The sequence below is a fragment of the Coffea arabica genome, chromosome 8c (assembly GCF_036785885.1).
Source record: "Coffea arabica cultivar ET-39 chromosome 8c, Coffea Arabica ET-39 HiFi, whole genome shotgun sequence".
In the NCBI taxonomy this organism is placed as follows: Eukaryota; Viridiplantae; Streptophyta; class Magnoliopsida; order Gentianales; family Rubiaceae; genus Coffea; species Coffea arabica.
Genome location: NC_092325.1, coordinates 2,520,138 through 2,538,265, shown reverse-complemented (window position 1 = coordinate 2,538,265; position 18,128 = coordinate 2,520,138). Strand labels below are relative to the sequence as shown.

The 18,128-nt window shown below is 36.1% G+C and overlaps 3 protein-coding genes and 1 non-coding gene across 4 annotated transcripts; 2 read left to right on the top strand and 2 right to left on the bottom strand.

Annotated features, from left to right (window-relative positions):
* The first annotated feature begins 2,614 nt into the window (after nt 1-2,614).
* On the top strand, nt 2,615-6,346 carry LOC113706653 (aluminum-activated malate transporter 12-like). The gene is made up of 6 exons (XM_027228584.2): nt 2,615-3,007; nt 3,143-3,283; nt 3,820-4,092; nt 4,473-4,594; nt 4,748-4,891; nt 5,501-6,346. The coding sequence occupies exons 1-6, from the start codon at nt 2,707-2,709 to the stop codon at nt 6,134-6,136; spliced, it is 1,617 nt and encodes a 538-aa protein (XP_027084385.2). The 5' UTR covers nt 2,615-2,706; the 3' UTR covers nt 6,137-6,346.
* Nucleotides 6,347-6,924: 578 nt separating this feature from the next.
* On the bottom strand, nt 6,925-6,996 carry TRNAC-GCA (transfer RNA cysteine (anticodon GCA)). Its single transcript has one exon. It is a non-coding gene; the product is annotated as a tRNA-Cys (tRNA).
* Nucleotides 6,997-7,858: 862 nt separating this feature from the next.
* Nucleotides 7,859-9,397, top strand: LOC113707070 (uncharacterized). The gene is made up of 2 exons (XM_072062434.1): nt 7,859-8,171; nt 8,664-9,397. The coding sequence occupies exons 1-2, from the start codon at nt 8,003-8,005 to the stop codon at nt 9,194-9,196; spliced, it is 702 nt and encodes a 233-aa protein (XP_071918535.1). The 5' UTR covers nt 7,859-8,002; the 3' UTR covers nt 9,197-9,397.
* A 1,932-nt stretch (nt 9,398-11,329) lies between these two features.
* Nucleotides 11,330-14,245, bottom strand: LOC113706458 (NAC domain-containing protein 71-like). Its single transcript, XM_072064041.1, has 4 exons — nt 13,389-14,245; nt 12,582-12,859; nt 12,144-12,470; nt 11,330-12,041 (listed from the first exon to the last, which is right to left on the bottom strand). Exons 1-4 carry the CDS (start codon nt 13,543-13,545, stop codon nt 11,766-11,768), a joined length of 1,038 nt encoding a protein of 345 aa, XP_071920142.1. The 5' UTR covers nt 13,546-14,245; the 3' UTR covers nt 11,330-11,765.
* Nucleotides 14,246-18,128: the final 3,883 nt, after the last annotated feature.

Sequence of the window (18,128 nt, the reverse complement as noted above, 5' to 3'; positions counted from 1 at the left end):
GTTACACCTATGCTTTTCAAGGGCTTGATGGTACTACACGAGAATACACCAAAAAAATTTTCAGGCCAGCTGTGTGAGAATAACATGAAAGTATGACCCATGATTTTTGTTAAAACGTTAGGTTAACAAGAACCCTTGCATTTCCTTTCGTAACTAGCTCAAAAACAACTCATTTATGCATGAAAGCTATTACAGCTATACTGATGTATGTGTATATATAACCCGTGACAGCTTTTATGTTTGCCCTAAGGGGCTGGACTTCTTCTGCAGTTGTTTGAAACAGCAGAAATGGTGGTTTGCAGTTTGCAGATTCACCATCTTGCAGTTGGACATTAAAGTACTTTGGTCAACAGCGGTTGCACCAGTATTAAGAGGCTCAGCCGATCATGAGCGGACAAGCGTTGAAGTGGCGGTTGACTTTGTAGTTTCTTGCAGGAAATAGGTGGAACTAATGTATCATATGGATTTCCCAAAAGAGGGGGAAAAATGTATGATAGATGCATTATTTTGATAATCCATTTAGTGACTCAGGTATTGTTGAGTAATTTACAGAAAATTTTATGGATACGTTGCCTTAGTACGTTGAAATTAGCACTACTTTGTCAGTATTTTAGTTTCTCTCACCAAAACAATTTTTTGAATTTGATTGACTTGATTTATTAGTTTTATATATAAACAAACAAATAAATAAATAAACATACACACAAAACACCCAACCCTCCCCCCCTTTATGTGCAGTTGGGATCTTCTATGCCACTACTCGGTGCCAAATCCAGTGTCAATCTCACTTATCATGTGATGGTAGAAGAAATTTAAATAAACAACACATGAAAAATTAAATAAATAGAACACTTGGCATAAATATAGAAGTGACATTGAATTGTCACTGAAAAAGTGGCACTAAGGATCCCCTGTGGTTTATGTGAGACTTCTTTATTTTTTTTCCGCTTTACAAGATACCCGAGGAACCTATTGTTATTAATACAAACAAATTGCGATTTAATAATGGATTAATTATTCCTACATTGATAGTACACTGTGAGTAGTATAGGATGAATGACAACTATGTAAAATTTGAATGTAAAATTCAACTTTTAGATATATGTCATAGATCTAACGGTGATAGTGTTTATATTATTGCCAGTATGCATAAGATTTACTATTTAATAATATATTACAAACAAACCAACAAATGGTGATTGAGATGAATATTAACATATAATTGGATAAAGTTCATGTATAGTAGGACTCGAGTTTGTAACCTCTAGTTTCTTCTAGGATGATGTGAATCGCCCAATGAATCAAATTATGAAATGGAAGTTCTGGTGATGTTTTCTTTCTCTTCTTGAGATTTCCATTTCTTCCAATAGAAGATTTCTATTTCTTCAAATTGAATAACTGGGGAAAAGAAAATGAAAGCTTTATCAGCAACCAAAAATTGTACACTTGAAGTCGGCCTGCATGTGATCGTCTATAGCTTTTAGTTGTCTACCAATATATTTTACTCCGTATGTTAATAGTAAGAGAGAAGTAAACAAGAAGTACATGTAAGATCAGAGAAATTCACTCAAATAAAAATTACTCCAAAAAAAAAAAAAAAGATCAGAGAAATTCAAACTCATACTTATAGCCTTTAAGGACTCTAATCAAGACAATTCATGATATACTGGATTTTAAATCTCGATTGGAGTCACCCATGTTTTGTCTACCGCGATAATGGATGGAGAAGATTTATGTGCCGAAGCTGTAATTAAGTAAGAGATCATGCAACATACCTAATTGGAGATATCATTTTCAAGTAGTGCTGGACTACATTTGTCAAAACAGGGAAAAAAAAAAAATAAAGGGTCATGAATGCGCATTAGCACTCATTAAGATTTACGATTTATCTCCATCCCGTGTTAGATTTTTGAAATGATGAAGTCAATTTGAGAAAGCGTATAAATGTAAGGAAGGATATTAATTAAGATTTACTTACCGTGTCAGAGTTTTGAAATGATAAAGCCAATTTGAGAAAGCATATAAATGTAAGAAAATATATTAATTATTTAGATATACACCCGTTAGAAAATTTGAAAAAAATAAAAAAAAAAAACCAAAATGGTAAGATCAGACTGTGCATACCTCCAATCTTAAATTCATGCCTGTTACAACTTTTAATGCTAATGGTACAAATTATTAATAATACTGGCATAAGTCATCACCGCCTATTCCTAAAGAAATTAATTGAGAAGCCTAGTGATGTAAAATCAGAATTCCTACAGTCCCATCCCGCAAGTTGTACTGATGTCGCGTAAATTGACTGAAGTCTGCATATCTTCCTATATTAGATGATTATGTATATGTTTTACATATTAGTTCACATCAGATTTCTTACCATCTGTCATTATTCATATCATATGCTAAAGTAACCTATAAATTTCACTTTCGATTTTCACGACCGCCGAAAAAAAGAAAAGAATCCCATATACACCTGTGAAGATCTGTACACCTTTAATACTATCTCATTTGCTTTTCCCCCAAGCATGTGAGCACATACACATCACTGCTTCCTTTTGATCCACATATAAAGCAAACCTCAACTCACTCTCTGGTCTCTAATGCTTGGAAGACAATTAAGTATTGATTTTCTGAGCATTATTTTTTGATCTGCATCCCAAAACCTGCCAAGTTACTGCAGAACATAGCGTTCTTTGTACCGACAGGATGGGTGTAGAAATAGTGATAAACGGGGACAGCCCTTATGGAACTAGTGCCAGATTGGAGAAGATGAAGAAAAGTCTGAAGATGTATGTGGAAAAGGTGAAAAAATTTCCGGGATTAGCATGGAAAATGATATGGAAGGTGGGAAGAGAAGATCCAAGGAGAGTTATTCATTCGATCAAAGTTGGTTTGTCATTGACACTAGTTTCCTTGTTATACCTTTTGGAGCCATTGTTTGAAGACATTGGCCAGAATGCCATCTGGGCTGTTATGACTGTGGTCGTTGTGCTGGAATTCACCGCAGGTTTGTGTGTGTGTTTTTTTTTTTTTTTACCTTTCATTTCATGCATACTCAGTTTTCTTTCGTGATAATAATCTCAATTACCAAAGAGTTGTGATTTTTTTTTAACTGTTCTTTTAATTCTTGAATGATATATAGGAGCAACATTGTGCAAGGGTCTCAACAGAGGATTCGGGACGCTGTTAGCAGGATTACTTGCATTTTTCATCGAATATATCGCCACAGCTTCTGGGCAGATTTTCAAGGCGATTTTCATTGGAGCTGCAGTTTTCTTGATTGGTGAGTTCTATTTCTATATAAGTCAAAAAACTAGGAGAGTTTTCGGCTCATCTTCAAACAAAAAATGGTTTTTTCTTTCTTTGGATGCTCATATGCAACTTCAAAGTTTGTGCTTACAAAATCTTTGCTGATTCATTATGAAGTTTAGAGTAAATTGTGCCCAGCCGGCACCAAAACTATTATTTTTGTACACTTTTATCCCCTAAAAATGCCATGTATCATTTAAACCCTTAAACAACTTAATCTGTAAACCTTTAGCTTTTCTTTCATGTTTGAGCTAACGGAATGGACTATGTACATATTAATACTTTTTTTTTTTTTTTACATATTAATACTTTAACTATAGGTATAGTACTTATGCGATTTTATTGCACCCCAAATAGTAATATTAATAATTCTTACCATGGAATAGAAAGTAAGATATCAAACTAGATCTGTAGCGTATGTAAATTCTTATCTAGTAATCTTTTTCTCTTTCGATTTAGTTTCTGTGTGATAGTATCTCATTCAGTTTTTATTGTTGTCTAATTTGACAGGAATGTCAGCTACTTACGTGAGGTTTGTCCCATATATAAAGAAGAATTACGACTATGGGGTTGTCATATTCCTCTTGACCTTCAATTTGATTACTGTATCAAGCTTCCGAGTTGAGAATGTGTTAAAGATAGCCCATGAGAGGATTTACATGATAGCTATTGGTTGTGGAATCTGTCTCCTCATGAGCCTCTTAGTATTTCCAAATTGGTCTGGGGAAGAACTCCATGATTCCACTGCTTTTAAGCTTGAGGGGCTAGCAAAATCAATTCAAGGTAATATAGGACTCAACTTACTAAGTTAAAATCCAGAATTTTCTAGTGAATTTCCGCTCATGCTGCAAATTAGAAGACAACTTGAACGAGTTGGAAGTCATTTCTGGCTACCTCCAGATGAAAATTGAAAAGCCATACTGTCTTAGTTATAATCACGTGAATTGAAGGGTTGGTGTTACATTATTTGTGGTGTAGCTTTAAAGATATATATGTAGTTACAAAGTCAAAAATCATGAACTAAATAACCAATTCTGTGATACTAGGATATGATAGGTCAAGCAGTAAAGTTAATGTGAATTTATGAGCCGTAATTACTAACTGACTTTTTTTTTTCATGACAGCAACTAGTTACTGATAGCCAACAATATTTTTTTTTGCAGCTTGTGTGAATGATTATTTTAGTGAGGAGGAACCAAAAGCAGCAAATGGAGAATCATTGGAGGATCCAATTTATAAGGGCTACAAGGCAGTCTTAGACTCCAAATCCACTGATGAGACCTTGGTATGTTTTTCTTAATCTATACCATGTTTTATGTCAATCTCAATTTACTTTCTTAATTTTTGATCCCTATGTTTTGTGAAGTTCATGTAGGAATAAATTGACACCATCGAAGTAGGATCCCATTTTGTCTAATATAAACTGAAATTTGTGCAGGCAATGTATGCAAGTTGGGAACCAAGGCATTCAAGATATTGCTATAGATTCCCATGGCAGCAATATGTTAAACTTGGAGCTGTTCTTCGCCATTTTGGGTATACTGTCGTTGCTCTACATGGATGTTTGAAAACTGAAATTCAGGTAATCCTACAAATTTCTTTCTTTCTTGTTCCTGGATCTTACTATTCAATATTTATGCACATGATCGACTTCATACCACCATGATTTTTAACTTAATGAGGCTTCAAAAAGCTGTGCTGTTTAATTCTGGTGCATCTAAATTTGTGAAGAATATTATCTAATGGTTTTATCTTTTCTGCTGCAAAATACTTTTAAGGAAGATTCTTTGAACATTTCAACCATCAACTTTGTTTTCCAACGTCTGTCGCCACATCTGGCTCCTTGTGAAGGCCACTGCAGTATTTATTGACTTGCTTCTCCAGTTTAGTCGGCTAACATGGATCGTTATAATAAACTTGTCCAAAAAGGCCTGTCAAATGGGTGCAGGATGACAATCTTGACACACTGCTAAATGCTACACAATTCTTGTATAGATTGGATTAAACCCTCTTATTTAACCCTATGTTTTAGATCCCATATCTCAAACCTGTTTTCACATTGTGGTATATATGCGTCATTGAACTGATAAAATTAAGTTGAATTTCATCATAGGCAAGCAAACGATGTAGCTTTCCCTTGTAATCAAATCCTATTTTCCAACTAAACTCATTATTCTCTCTTTCTTGTTAGACTCCACGATCTGTTCGAGCTCTTTTCAAAGATCCATGTATTCGAGTTGCTAGAGAAGTATCAAAAGCACTGATGGAACTAGCAGATAGCGTAAGCAAACGCCGCCAATGCTCGCCAGAGGTACTATCCGATCACCTCCATGAAGCCCTACAAGACCTTGATACCGCCTTAAGATCCCAACCAAAACTTTTTCTTGGCCCCAATGCCAATAGTAACACCAACATGTTAGCCCTTGCAGCTGCACAAGCACGACAAAAATCCGGAAAAGATTTTGGAATTTCATTATCAAGCGTAAAAACCGACACATCTGCATTGCTCGAATGGAGATCCAAGAGGGCTTCCGAGCAATCGAAGGAGAATGATCGAAAAGTGCTGAGGCCAACTTTGAGCAAGATTGCAATCACGAGCCTTGAGTTTTCGGAAGCACTTCCCTTTGCTGCTTTTGCTTCTTTGCTAGTGGAAATTGTGGCAAGGCTTGATTTAGTGATTGAGGAAGTTGAAGAATTGGGAAGGTTGGCTCATTTCAAGGAATTTGAACCAGGAGACGCAGTTGTTAGTGTGATTTGTCAGACACCTAAAGCTGAAAATGCAAAACCTATGGAGAATCATTTACCATCTCATGGTGCAGCTGAATAAATTGATAGGCACAAGGGGTATATATATGTAGAATGTACTTCAAGAATTAGAATATTGCCTTAAGCCGGCTCTTGATGCATTGATGTGCATTGCTACCTAAAAGAGCAAAGAAGTACATGTAGGGTTTTTTTTTTTTTTTGAAGTGCATGTGCGGTTGATTATGAATTTGTAACATTTGTAATGGTAAATCGAATGCGATTTGGTTTTCTCTTTTGATGATGTAGATTTATTCCAAAACACTTTTTCAGGGAAAATCTAATTTTTCTTCTTAAACTTTGTCAATGAATTAATTTAGTCTTCGAAATTGTAGAAGTCTATAACATGTTGTATGATCGTGGTTTATAACTTTCGAAATCCTCTCAATAATTCTTTCTTTGTTTTTTTTTTTTGGAGTTCCGTTTATAATTATGGTTCGTCTTTTATCAATTTACTGTTTCCAAAACTCTCCAACACTCCAATAACGTATTAGACATTCAAAATGAGAAATATTCAGTTATTGAACTAATCTGAGAGTGAAGTACAAGTATTTGCAATACAAAACTAGAATGAAAAATCAAAGAGTTGAAGGAAAGGAATATTCAGTCGATTTTTTTTCCCTATTTTATTTTTTGAAGGAAAGGAAAACCGTTGATAGTTGTACGTAATTGTTTTCTGTGGTTGACTGGTTAATTTCTCACTGCAAGAATACCAGGAACAGTTTAAAAAATTATTCGAAAAAGGAACAGGCGAGGAGAGAAAGGCAGGGGAAACTAATCAGCACGCAGAATTTGAAAAAAGTGCAAAACCGAAGGGCCCTACCGGGTTCGAACCGGTGACCTCTCGATCTGCAGTCGAATGCTCTACCACTGAGCTAAGGACCCGGACGTTGGCTACTGTCGAATTGCTTAAATAAATTTCATATAGTAATTAATGCGGTTGGGCTTATCGTTTCTTTAAATAGGCCTCCTCACAAGCTCAATAGCCCCAGGCCTTCTGAAATAATCAATCGGCAAAGCAATCCCAAAATTAACAAAAACCTGTAATAAATGAAAATTTTGAGTATTTAAGACCAAGCACAATTGGGACACTCAAGTAACAGGGAAATCCATAATTCTGAAATCCACCCCTTTTCTCTTCCCCTAAGAATAATTTGTTGAGTAATTTTGTTATTTTACTAATTGCAAACTAAAAACAAAGTTAGATCTTTTATTTTTTGGTAAAATCAAAATTGTGTCATTTGCTCGACGCGTGAAAACGCTAGAAAACTAAAACATGTTTAGAACTCCTTTCTTTTTTTTTTTGGTCAAGGGTTCATTCTCAATTAATTATGATGAATAATTAAAGAAGCGACTATAACTGGGAAGGGTTGTGTTAAACAGTAAAGCAAACGAGAAAAATCCTAATATGAGTCCGGATCTGGATTCAATACCTCCCACTCATTTTAAAAAAAAAAAAAAAAAAAAACAGAGAGTAGCTGTAGCTAGTTTTTATCAATTATCTACATTACAAAATAATTAAGGGTCACATATCACCTAGGATCAATATAAAAGAAGTTATATTCATGTTGTGTAATTTAGGTGGAGTTCTTACTGCTTTGAACCTTGTTGGCCGAATTCCTACAATTTCAACAAAGCTTAAACTAAACTAATGAATAGTTCAATGGGCAAAAGTACCCCCTGGTAGATTGATAGAAAAGATGGTAGAACCAAACCTATGTCATAAAGGGAAAATAAGTCGGACCAATGTATGGTTCAACATCATGCAGTTGGAGAGAGGATAAGATATATATAGTCTTCTGAAGTCGGTCAATATTCCAGAGGCAAATGAGTTTATAAAATCGCAAGTGGAAATTCGAGAATGCTGAAAATGGATTAAATCCTCCCGAAGATGGCTTGTTTCTTCTCAAATTCTTTATCACATGGTTGCAAGAAATGGCCACAAAACTTGTTCAATTGGGATTTCGGCAACAAGAAGAATGATTCAAGGCCACAACCAAAGTACCATGACATTCAACTCCCCTTCCCACCTTCCCTAGTTAGCAAAACGTACTTGAAGGGTACAATTTCGTCTCTCTTTCTCTTAGTTATTCTTGTATTCGTTAATGCAGCATCTTCTATTTTGTGCAAAAAGTATTCCTAAACAAATGAAAAAGCAAGCATAGAATCCCATTATTTAATCCTTTCAATAAGTGGGAATAGATTTCTGTTTGATATCTGGTTCATTGAAGTCAAAAGAAAAGTGCTTGCATTGTGGGATAAGGTCGGCTAGCTTTGGGCCATCTTGATGGTTAAAAACTGCTTCCTTCTGGAGATAAATTATCCAGACATGCAACTGAAAAAGTTAGAGATTCCTCCTTTAATTCCAACAATCTACTAAAATGTTCACAAAAAGAAGTAACAAAGAAGTACGAACTTGATGATGCAATAGCAAACAATTACAAAGATTGCAGAACAAATTTGAACTTTATGCCTAGATACAAAGATAAAAGATTAAAAATGTAACCGGTAGCCAATTTGTTAGGCCTAAGTTTTTTAATGGATTTTACCAGGCAGGGAGCTGAGATGCTGCTACAAGGCCACTGTTGATGGCTTTAGTGCAACTGATTTTCACAACAGCAGTGACTTTAAGGGACCATGTGTGATCATTGGTTACACAAGTAAATCATTCAAGTTTGGAGCTTTTAATCCTGAAGGATATAGAAGCACAGATGACTACTATGATACTTTTGATGCATTCCTTTTTTATTGGAGAGAAAAGGAGGAGAAGGAGAGGGATGGTGCTCCTATAATCTTACCTAAAGTAGGAGGTAGTGGTGCTGCCCTTTTCGATTATGCTCGAGGAGGGCCACAATTCGGTGCAGATGGCCTGCTGATTGGACCTCCCTTGGCTCCTGTTATGGGAGGATTTGCAGGCCCTGATACCAATTCAGGGATTGGTGATTTGAGGCAAGCTAAGTCCAGACTGGGATTGTCTTATGCCAGAAGACCAGATGGGAAGGAATCACTGTTTGGAGACGAGTCCAAGGCTAGTCTTGACGAAGTTTTAGTATTTTGTTGTCCTGAAATTGCAAGCCTGTACTAATTCAGGCAGTTTTATGTTTCATTCTTGCAACTGCAATTTGTGAAAAGCAAAAGCTGAGGCATTTTCTTTCACACATGGACAAATAACGCTTAGGATAAGATCATACTATACTTCCTTTAAGTATTGAAGCATGTAAATCCGGTTCTTCATTCTCATTGCCACCCTTTTACAGATGATATGAGAAGCTATAATCTTCATGAATGATGATGTACAGGTTTCTAGTGCAGAATAGATGTGTCAACAATAGAACTAGCCATTTTTGGACATAGGAGTTCCTTCAGAGGTTGTTTCGTGTAGCATTCAACAAATCTGTCGTCAGAACAGTAACGATACATCATACATTTGAAAAGGATTTCTATATTAATGCGTTCTACATTTTCAGAACTTGGTCCTCAAACTTTAAGAACTTTATGTAACAAAAGGCACCCTAGCCCATGACCGCTAATTTGAGCCATGCTAACTTGATTGGTAGCTCTCATGATGTAGCTTTCAATCACAAATTCAAAGAAGGAAAGCGATAACTCATTCTTGAAGAAGTGGAGCAGTACACTAAAGCAGACTAAAAAGAGCCTCAGAAAGAAAACCGAGTGCTTAAAGGGATTTTTTGGACTAATCAATTTATTTGCTTATTACAGAGAACAAGGGGCCACAAGCATGCTTGATTCTGCTTACCCTGGCAACTAGGTTTAATGGTTGATGTTTGTAGGGGCGGGAGAATATATGTATTTTGAGAGAATCTCTGTTTTCTTTAGCAGTGGATTACAAGCTTCAAAAAGCACTTTGGCTAAAGTTCATTTGTGTAGCTTCTTTATCAATATATATTCTTACCGAAGGAAGAAGGATCGGAAAACATTTGAAATCTTGTAACTAGATATAAAGTTAAACTTGTTAGATCCTTGTCAAGCCAAAGTTTTTAATGACCTAATCGGAAAACATTTGAAATCTTCTGTTCTGTAGCATTAACTTTTAGATGTCAGAAGTAATGGCTTAATTCCCACGAGCATGGTTGATCATGCTATGGACTTCTAGTATCTGGAAAGTTGAATTGAGTATAATCGTTTAAGGAGAAACCAAAAGTACATAAATGCTGTGCAAATTTGAGCTTTCACAATTTTTTGGAGCTGATATTAGCATCCTTCCTCTGGCCCCGGCCTTTGTTTCCATTTGCAAGTTGGAGCACTCGGGCTGTTTTCTGATCATGGTGGGAACTGGGAAGGAATCATCTCTGTCAAACTTTAGTGGTGATTACTTGATCGATTGATTAGGACCATGGTTCGCCATCACGGGTTCGCGGTCTTGGTTGTTCCACATTCGTGGCATATCGATATTTTGTTCCACATTCGTGGCATATCGATTGAATATCGAGTGATACCACATTATAACATATGAAAATTTCCAAAAATTTTTAAAAAAATTACTAAAATTAGAAAATACCAAAAAGGCACAATTTAAAAAAATATCCGAGCCAACTCCGAGTTGACTCGGATATATCAGCCGATATCATGCATCATGGATTCCAATCGGCCGATATCGTTCGAGTCAAAACAAGTCATCGCGGATATGATAATATCCGCGATTTGGGATCGATGTCGTATTGATCTCCTCCATTCTAGTTACGACTTGGCCAATACGTATCCGTATTGGCCGATATTGCGAACCATGATTAGAACACTTACTAAGATTTTGAAGCTAGTCAGTTTCAAAATTGAGGATTTACTGACGCATCTGGCATATTTTTAGGAGAGGAAGTTGCAGGATGCCTGAGCTAAACTTCTGCAGTGGTTAGACTAGATCTTTCAGACTATTTTGTTGGCTTTAGCGCAATGGATTCTTCTTTACGGAGAAAAAAGAATTGCTATAAATGAACAAACTTTCGATAATTGGGGTGCCTGATGGACCTCAAGAAAAGGAAAGTAACAAGGTCATGGCGTGTTAATCTAGGATCCTTTCAAAAAGCATACTGATATATTGTCACCCTTTCTGTTTCCCATTCCCCTTGTACGCTTGAGGTTTTCTTCCAACCAAATGAGCAGATGAAGCTGAACCAGGCCATATGATTTGCAAACATGCTTGTTTCATTACTTCTGTGTCCATAAGCGAGTAGAATATTGAAGATGTCTCAGAAATATAATATCGACACAATAGAGCAGCATTTGGTAATTTTATTCCATTACAGGATACATAGATTTTCCAGGATGCAAGTAAACAACGCCTATTGAGAATCGACAAAACTCGGAGATGTTTCTTTGTTAAACAAAGAAAAACTATAAAGACACCCCTCATGTCTGGCCGTTGGACTAAAGCAATGCCAAAACATGACAGATGTTTCCACAAACACCTTATGCTAGAGAAATTTTGAAGGGTTCTACTTGGGTTTCCATTCCACTCCTAGAGAAACGTTAAAAGGTGTTCTCTTGGAGTACACCTCTAGATTATTACATGTAAACATATTCTGACAATAAAGTAGCCAAGTCATTTTCCTCCAATCATAAAGGGTTAATTTCTCCAGCAACTCCTGGATTTGAGAGGGAGAAAAATGAGCAACATTCATTTTTCCTGTTGTTGATCCTTAGAAAGGATTTGGATTTAGAGCATTGGGCGGGCCAAAGCTATCATACAACATATCCTCATTTCCGTAGTACCCCATATAGCTTCCATGAACCGAGTAAGGCGACATGCATCCATAGCGAGTGAAATCATCAGAAGTTTCGCCTTCCTCTCTAAAATTTGAGTTTGATGAACTTGGTGAGACTTCGTATGGATCATATGTCTGCCATGAAGTTGAATTTTGGAATTCAAATTGTGGACAGTAGTATCCTGATAGACGCTGTCCTTGGCGGTATTCCTGCATTATTTCAAGCATTTAACCTCTTAGTTTAAAGTCCAAATGCAGAACAAACCCCTAATGCATTACAACATGCCTAATGCAAATGGGCATTTTCAGTACCGTCGAAGAATCCAGAATCATATCAGGTGAGACCCAATTGCTTGAGGGATCCATCCCCATTGAAGAGTGTGTTGAAGAGTGATCATACTCTCCCATTACTGAAGCCTGATGAGGAGAGGCAATAGGAGTTGAGTTATTACTCTCAATATGACTGGCCTGCATTGGTATCTCTTCAGAAATGACAACCGGGTCATTTGAGATTGTTGCTGCTGGTGCAACATTTCCAATGTGGGAGCTACTTCCCACCTGCTTCAATGTTGAATCTCCATGAACATCATTTGTTTTCTGCTCATTCTTCTTGATGACACGACACAAGGCGTAAGGTCCCTGTAGATATTCACTCAGTTAGCTGAATGCGATAGATGTTTGTGCTGCAGCACAAGTAAAATGATCAGAACCCAGGCTATAAAAATGATCAGAAGAGGTTGCATTTGCTACCTTAAAAACTTGACTGCCTTGAGAAACATCATCAGAGAGACGATATTCGTGCATCACCCAATCTGTTCTATCTCCAAGCGGGGCTCTTCCACGATAGAACACCAGGGTTTTTCGATAACCTATCACTGCAGACCGGCAGACTACTTTTCTATCTTTCCCTGTAGCCTTCCAGTATCCAGCTCTAGTAGCTCGATTTGTTCGCGAGCCATTGGGATACTTTTTGTCCCGAGGACAGAAGAAGAACCATTCCATGTCACGCTTTGGCAAGAATGACTTCTCTGCAGTTCAAAGCCATAGCAATGAAAACATCGGATGCATGAAATCTACGAGGGTATATTAAAAGAAACGCAAGAATGACAAAATGAAGTAGACATTGCTGAATGTCTCAGTGTGAAACGTCACTTTAAATCTGAATTAAACTAAACCTGAAAAGTAAAAAGTATGATGGATGTCCCACAATCAATGTGTACACAATCTTGTCAGCGGTTTTTAAGTGGTTCTTGTAAGAAGAATAAAGAAGAAAAGGAATAGACATGTGAGCAGTAAAGCATCAACTTTCTAACATCATTACACATATCACACAAATTGGAATGATTTAGAAGAAGCTCAGTCATGATTGAGTTAAAAAAAAAATTCTTTACATTCCACCGCCACATACTAGCTGAGATCATATCTCCAGCCTAAGATACGCTCAGGACAATGACAGCTGCAAGTCAATATTATCCAAATTCTTGTATAATCTGCAATTGTTCCGAGATTATTTCTCAGTTGCTTGAGTAAACAGGTTGTATTTGAATTTTAAAATACCTGGCAGTTCCCAAGGATCAAATTTGTACAAGTCAATAACTGGGATTACTTCTAGCTCAATTTCAAGTCCATCTGTTTTCCTTTTGAGATAGTAACCAACCAGTTCCTCATCAGTGGGGTGAAAACGAAATCCTGGAGGTAGTGATGCTCCTCCCATTTTGTGTTTCTCCTGACTATATACTCTCTAACGCTATCAAAAACAGAGGAAACAAAGACTTCTGCAGGCGTAATTTACTGGTTATGACAATGTACCATCATACTTGACTAAGTTTAAGTGCCAAGACTGTACCTATTAAAAATTTGAAAGATCCAAAAATAAAAGCTTTTGTCAACCACAAACTTTGTTTCAAGAACTTCAAAGAATTTCCACAAAACGCACCTTTGGAACAACAAACTCATTTTCCTTGAAAGAAATTCGATGGTTTTCTTGATTACAAAACCGCTCCCCCCTCCCCAATTAAGCTCTCTTTGGAAACAGTTAAGGTAAAATTCCAGCAGAAAATAAGCAAAAATTTGACCAGTACCAAGAAGTTAATATGTGCAAATAAGACAAAATAAATAGTCAAGACAAAACACAAGACAAGAATTTAAGAAATGTGATCTAAAGATGGCCTAGTTTAAAAATTTTGACCAGCTATAGAATTAAACTGAGTGAAAACTATTGGCTTTGGTTAGCTATCCATAGAAGAAGAGAAGATGTGTAGAGTAAACATAGATGAGTGCTGGATAGACTATATATAGAGGGACTGAAGGGTGAAGGAGCCAACAACCTAAAATACGAACACCGAAAGCCGAAAGGTTTCTTGCTTGTCTGAAGCTACCAAAAATTCCACAAGATGACCCCACAAAACCCAGAACTCCATTCACACCTAGATCGACCTAAAAACGGTAAATTTAAATATTTTGACAATTAACGATACTGAAGGCAAGCACTGATTGGAGGGGCATTCGGGAATGTTTATATATAGTATGATTTTTGGTCATTGTTCTTTACTCTTTATCAAGTCTTGAATCTCTTAGGTCCTTCCACATCATCCTGAGTCAGACAAAAAAACTTTTGCTTTGTTTAGTGAAGTGATTGTGTCATGTTATGGCCCAGCGTTCAAAAAGAGGGGGTCCTGAAAGTGCTTAATGAGCTTGTTAGTACTAACACTTTTAGGAGGATGACCAAGCACACAACTTGGTGGAGGAAAATCTTGCTGATATTTGTTGAATTCACATCTAATTGATCTAAAGTTGTACTTATTGAAGGGCCATGTAATTAAATGCTACCAACCAACTAATAAAAAGGTTTAGCAGCAAAAATACCAAGTAGATGTGATGGAACTGCTTGCTTTTTAAACATCTACAAAGTGTTACAGTATAAAAGAGGAGGAAATTGTTAGTATTGCTCATTCTCATGGTTTTGGCCTTTGTGAAGGTATGGGATTTTGGGAGATTCGAGGGATTTTGGGAATTTGAAGCAGTGGCGAGTTGCAGTCCTAACTTGCACAACAAGTTTGAAAGAAAGGTTTTACAGCCACAAATTCTGCTTGGTTAAGCTTGACAGAATAATTGACATCAGAACTGAACTTATTATGCTGTGGTTAACTTAGAGATAGACAACTGGAAATCATTTGTCTTTTCCTTTTCCTTTTGAATTGATAACTGGAGAAATATTCAACAAAACAGCTTGCTGTGCTTTACAGATGAGAAGAAAAGGTGAAAAGAGACTCGAGAAAAAAGAACCATAGCTCAAGGCTTTTTAACACAAAGAGAGTGGTGTTACCGTTGTAAGCCAATTGTGAAATGGACTTCCAACACTTGCATCGTTTCATGAAAATGGCAAAAAAATGAATCTTTTTGTTTCCTCGGGACATGTCTGAACTGAATTAACTCGTAAAGATTTCACTGGAACCTTGTAATTTGTCCCACTAATCCTCATTATCCAGAACCAAAAAGGAGAGTTTCACATTAACGATATCAGATAATTAACATCACAATTATCTACTCATAACCTATTCACACGTCTTTCTGACGGCAGATATAAAAAGTGTTCCATTATTAGTCCATTAAATGCAGCCAAAACTAAATCAATATAAGATATCAATGGAGAATCAAATCTATTTTTAGCCCACCACTGAAGTAGGTTCGACAAGCATCACCATCAAGATAATGCCTACTCAAAGGCCAAAGCGTCACATGAAAATAACTGATGGCTTCTATTCTTTTACATTTTTTATTACTAATTATCTCCAAATTGCAAATCAACTTTACTCCCATTCACATTCAATATAAATCTGAAAAGGGTAGCTTTATAAATCCCGTTAATTTCACGTTTTAGCAAAGTTGCTAAAAATAACCATTCATGCATTTACTCGAAAACAAAAATTAGAGTAAATCTTATATATACTGACGGTGTATACACTATCACCGACTCTTATTATGTGCTCTAGAGTAGCTATGTCGCGGGACTCCCGAGTTCATGTCAGATTTTTTTACTTTCGAATGAAATTTTCATTGGATCAGGTGATATCTCAGTACAAAGTACGAAACAAGAGTATGAAGAAATGTCTAGTACTTGCCTCATGGATGGCTTGATTTTGAATTTTGGTTGGCTGAACTTGCCCGATAAACCAAAACACTTGCAGTTTTGGAGCAATTTTGCCTGTAATTTCTTTGTTAAGGTCAACTACAAGAATCTCAAACGCGTGATCATATCATAGACGAATTGACAAGTTATGCCGTCTTTGTGTTGTGTGAAACTGTTCATGGAAAATGCAGTTGATTTGCACATCTGCGGAATGATGATTAGGCAGAGTCATTACCTCAGTTTTAGGAAGTGCAAGTTTTGGTAGTTGATGTAACAATTGTCCATTCCTGGTTTACATTATGCATAGACATGTATGTGTCTCTCACACAAACTTCCAAATTTCATGATTTTAGGAGTAAATGAACCTTGATACACTAGCTTGAGGTTCCTGTTTTCCCCTTAACTTATTCTGAGTAAATAAACTGTACTGTAATAATTAGATCATGCAGTGCTTCAATTAGTGTTTTACTTACTAATAAAGATTACTACGCAATCCCATCTACCGTTCTAGAAAAAAAAATTTTAAAAGAAAAATTATGAATCTAAGATTGAACCAAACCAATCTAATGATGGCAGTAAATAATTCACATATGTGGAATATCAAAAGCAAAAAATTGCAAAATGGGCTCAGCTCAGGACCATTTTCATCAAGTTGTAAACTAATTGTATTAATTATATTGTTGTGGATTAACTGTAATATTATAAAACTCATTAAAAGTGGAAGAGCATTATTTTTTTGTCAATTCTAATTGCTCGAGACTAATCTTGGCCTTCTTTTGGCTTCTCCATTCTTAACATTATCCTCAGAATCAAATGGATCGAATGAAAAGATCTAACCTTACCAACTCTTGAGCAAATTTCAGCCAGACTTGCTAAATATTTGCATCCCTCGAGAAGTTGCTATTCTACTTGCCATTTTTATCAAGTTTCTTGCGGTGGCCTAGTATAATTCGTCCTCCCAAGGGGTGGTAAATTTAATGAAAACTCATGATGCCTGCGACCAAACTTACCATTCGACATGAATTGACGGCTACAATATGAAGATTTACACTTTTTAGGAGCGTTAGTTATCTCATATGAGAAAAAAAAAAAGACAATGGACCAAAGATGTTTCACTTACTCTTTATTTTTTTGAAAAAAAAAATCTTATTGGAGGTGACTAATTAGCATTGTCCAATTAATGGTAGGATTGGTGTGAATTGGACCGAGTTTTCTTTAAAAAAAAAAAAAAAGGTTGGTCAATTAGTGTGAGAGTGGATAATCATTTTGGAAGAAAATTATGGTCTTTTTCTAGGGAATTGTAAAGTTTCAAAGGCCACAAAAGAAATCCTTATCATCCTTGTCGTTCTTGGTCTACTCCCTTTCGGCCTTTTGTCTCATACAATGGTGGGATGTGTCTCACTCCACCTCAAACCAACGGCTAGCAAAAGAAGAAGAGGAAATAATTTCTCATGTTGAGCCAAGAATTTATTGTCAAGCCAGCAATGCAGTTCATCAGTTCCAATTGATTTTTGGAAAAAAAAAAAAAAAACAACATTGTAGATAAGATGTCAAGGTATTATCAGCTGGATTCAATGAATGGAGTTAATGGACTCATTCCTATAGTTATGATGATCAAGCAAAAAATAAGCATGGTCCATCCATTGTGTTATTATGTGGTGCAGGGATAATTACAACTTTTTCACAACCAAAACTTCATTAATAGCATTGATTAATTATGAAAATAATGAATAGAATTAATATATTGAGCAAGAAATTAACATGTTTAGGGCAAAAGTCTTTTTCACCTCATGTAAACTCAATTGTGGATCAAACTATTTTTCCTTTTTAAAGGTGTTTCATGCTGACATTAATTAATATAATGTCATTTTCCAATCATGCACTTTTTAGCTGGTCAGTGATTGTCCTGTGCATGCGCAATTTCAATCAATTTCAATTTTTAAGCGACACAAAAATAAGCTTGTATTGTATGTAGAAACAAAATATGGAGATTTGACGAAACATTTCCCCATTCCAGTGGATCCAATGTTGACTAAGAAGTATCTTGTTCTTTTCTTTCTTTCAACCCAAAAAAAAAAAAAAAAAAGTTCACTAAGGAGGGAAAGAAAGCATTTGTTATTCTAACTTTATAGGGTTAGGAGTGAAAATTGAAAAACTGAACGGATTGC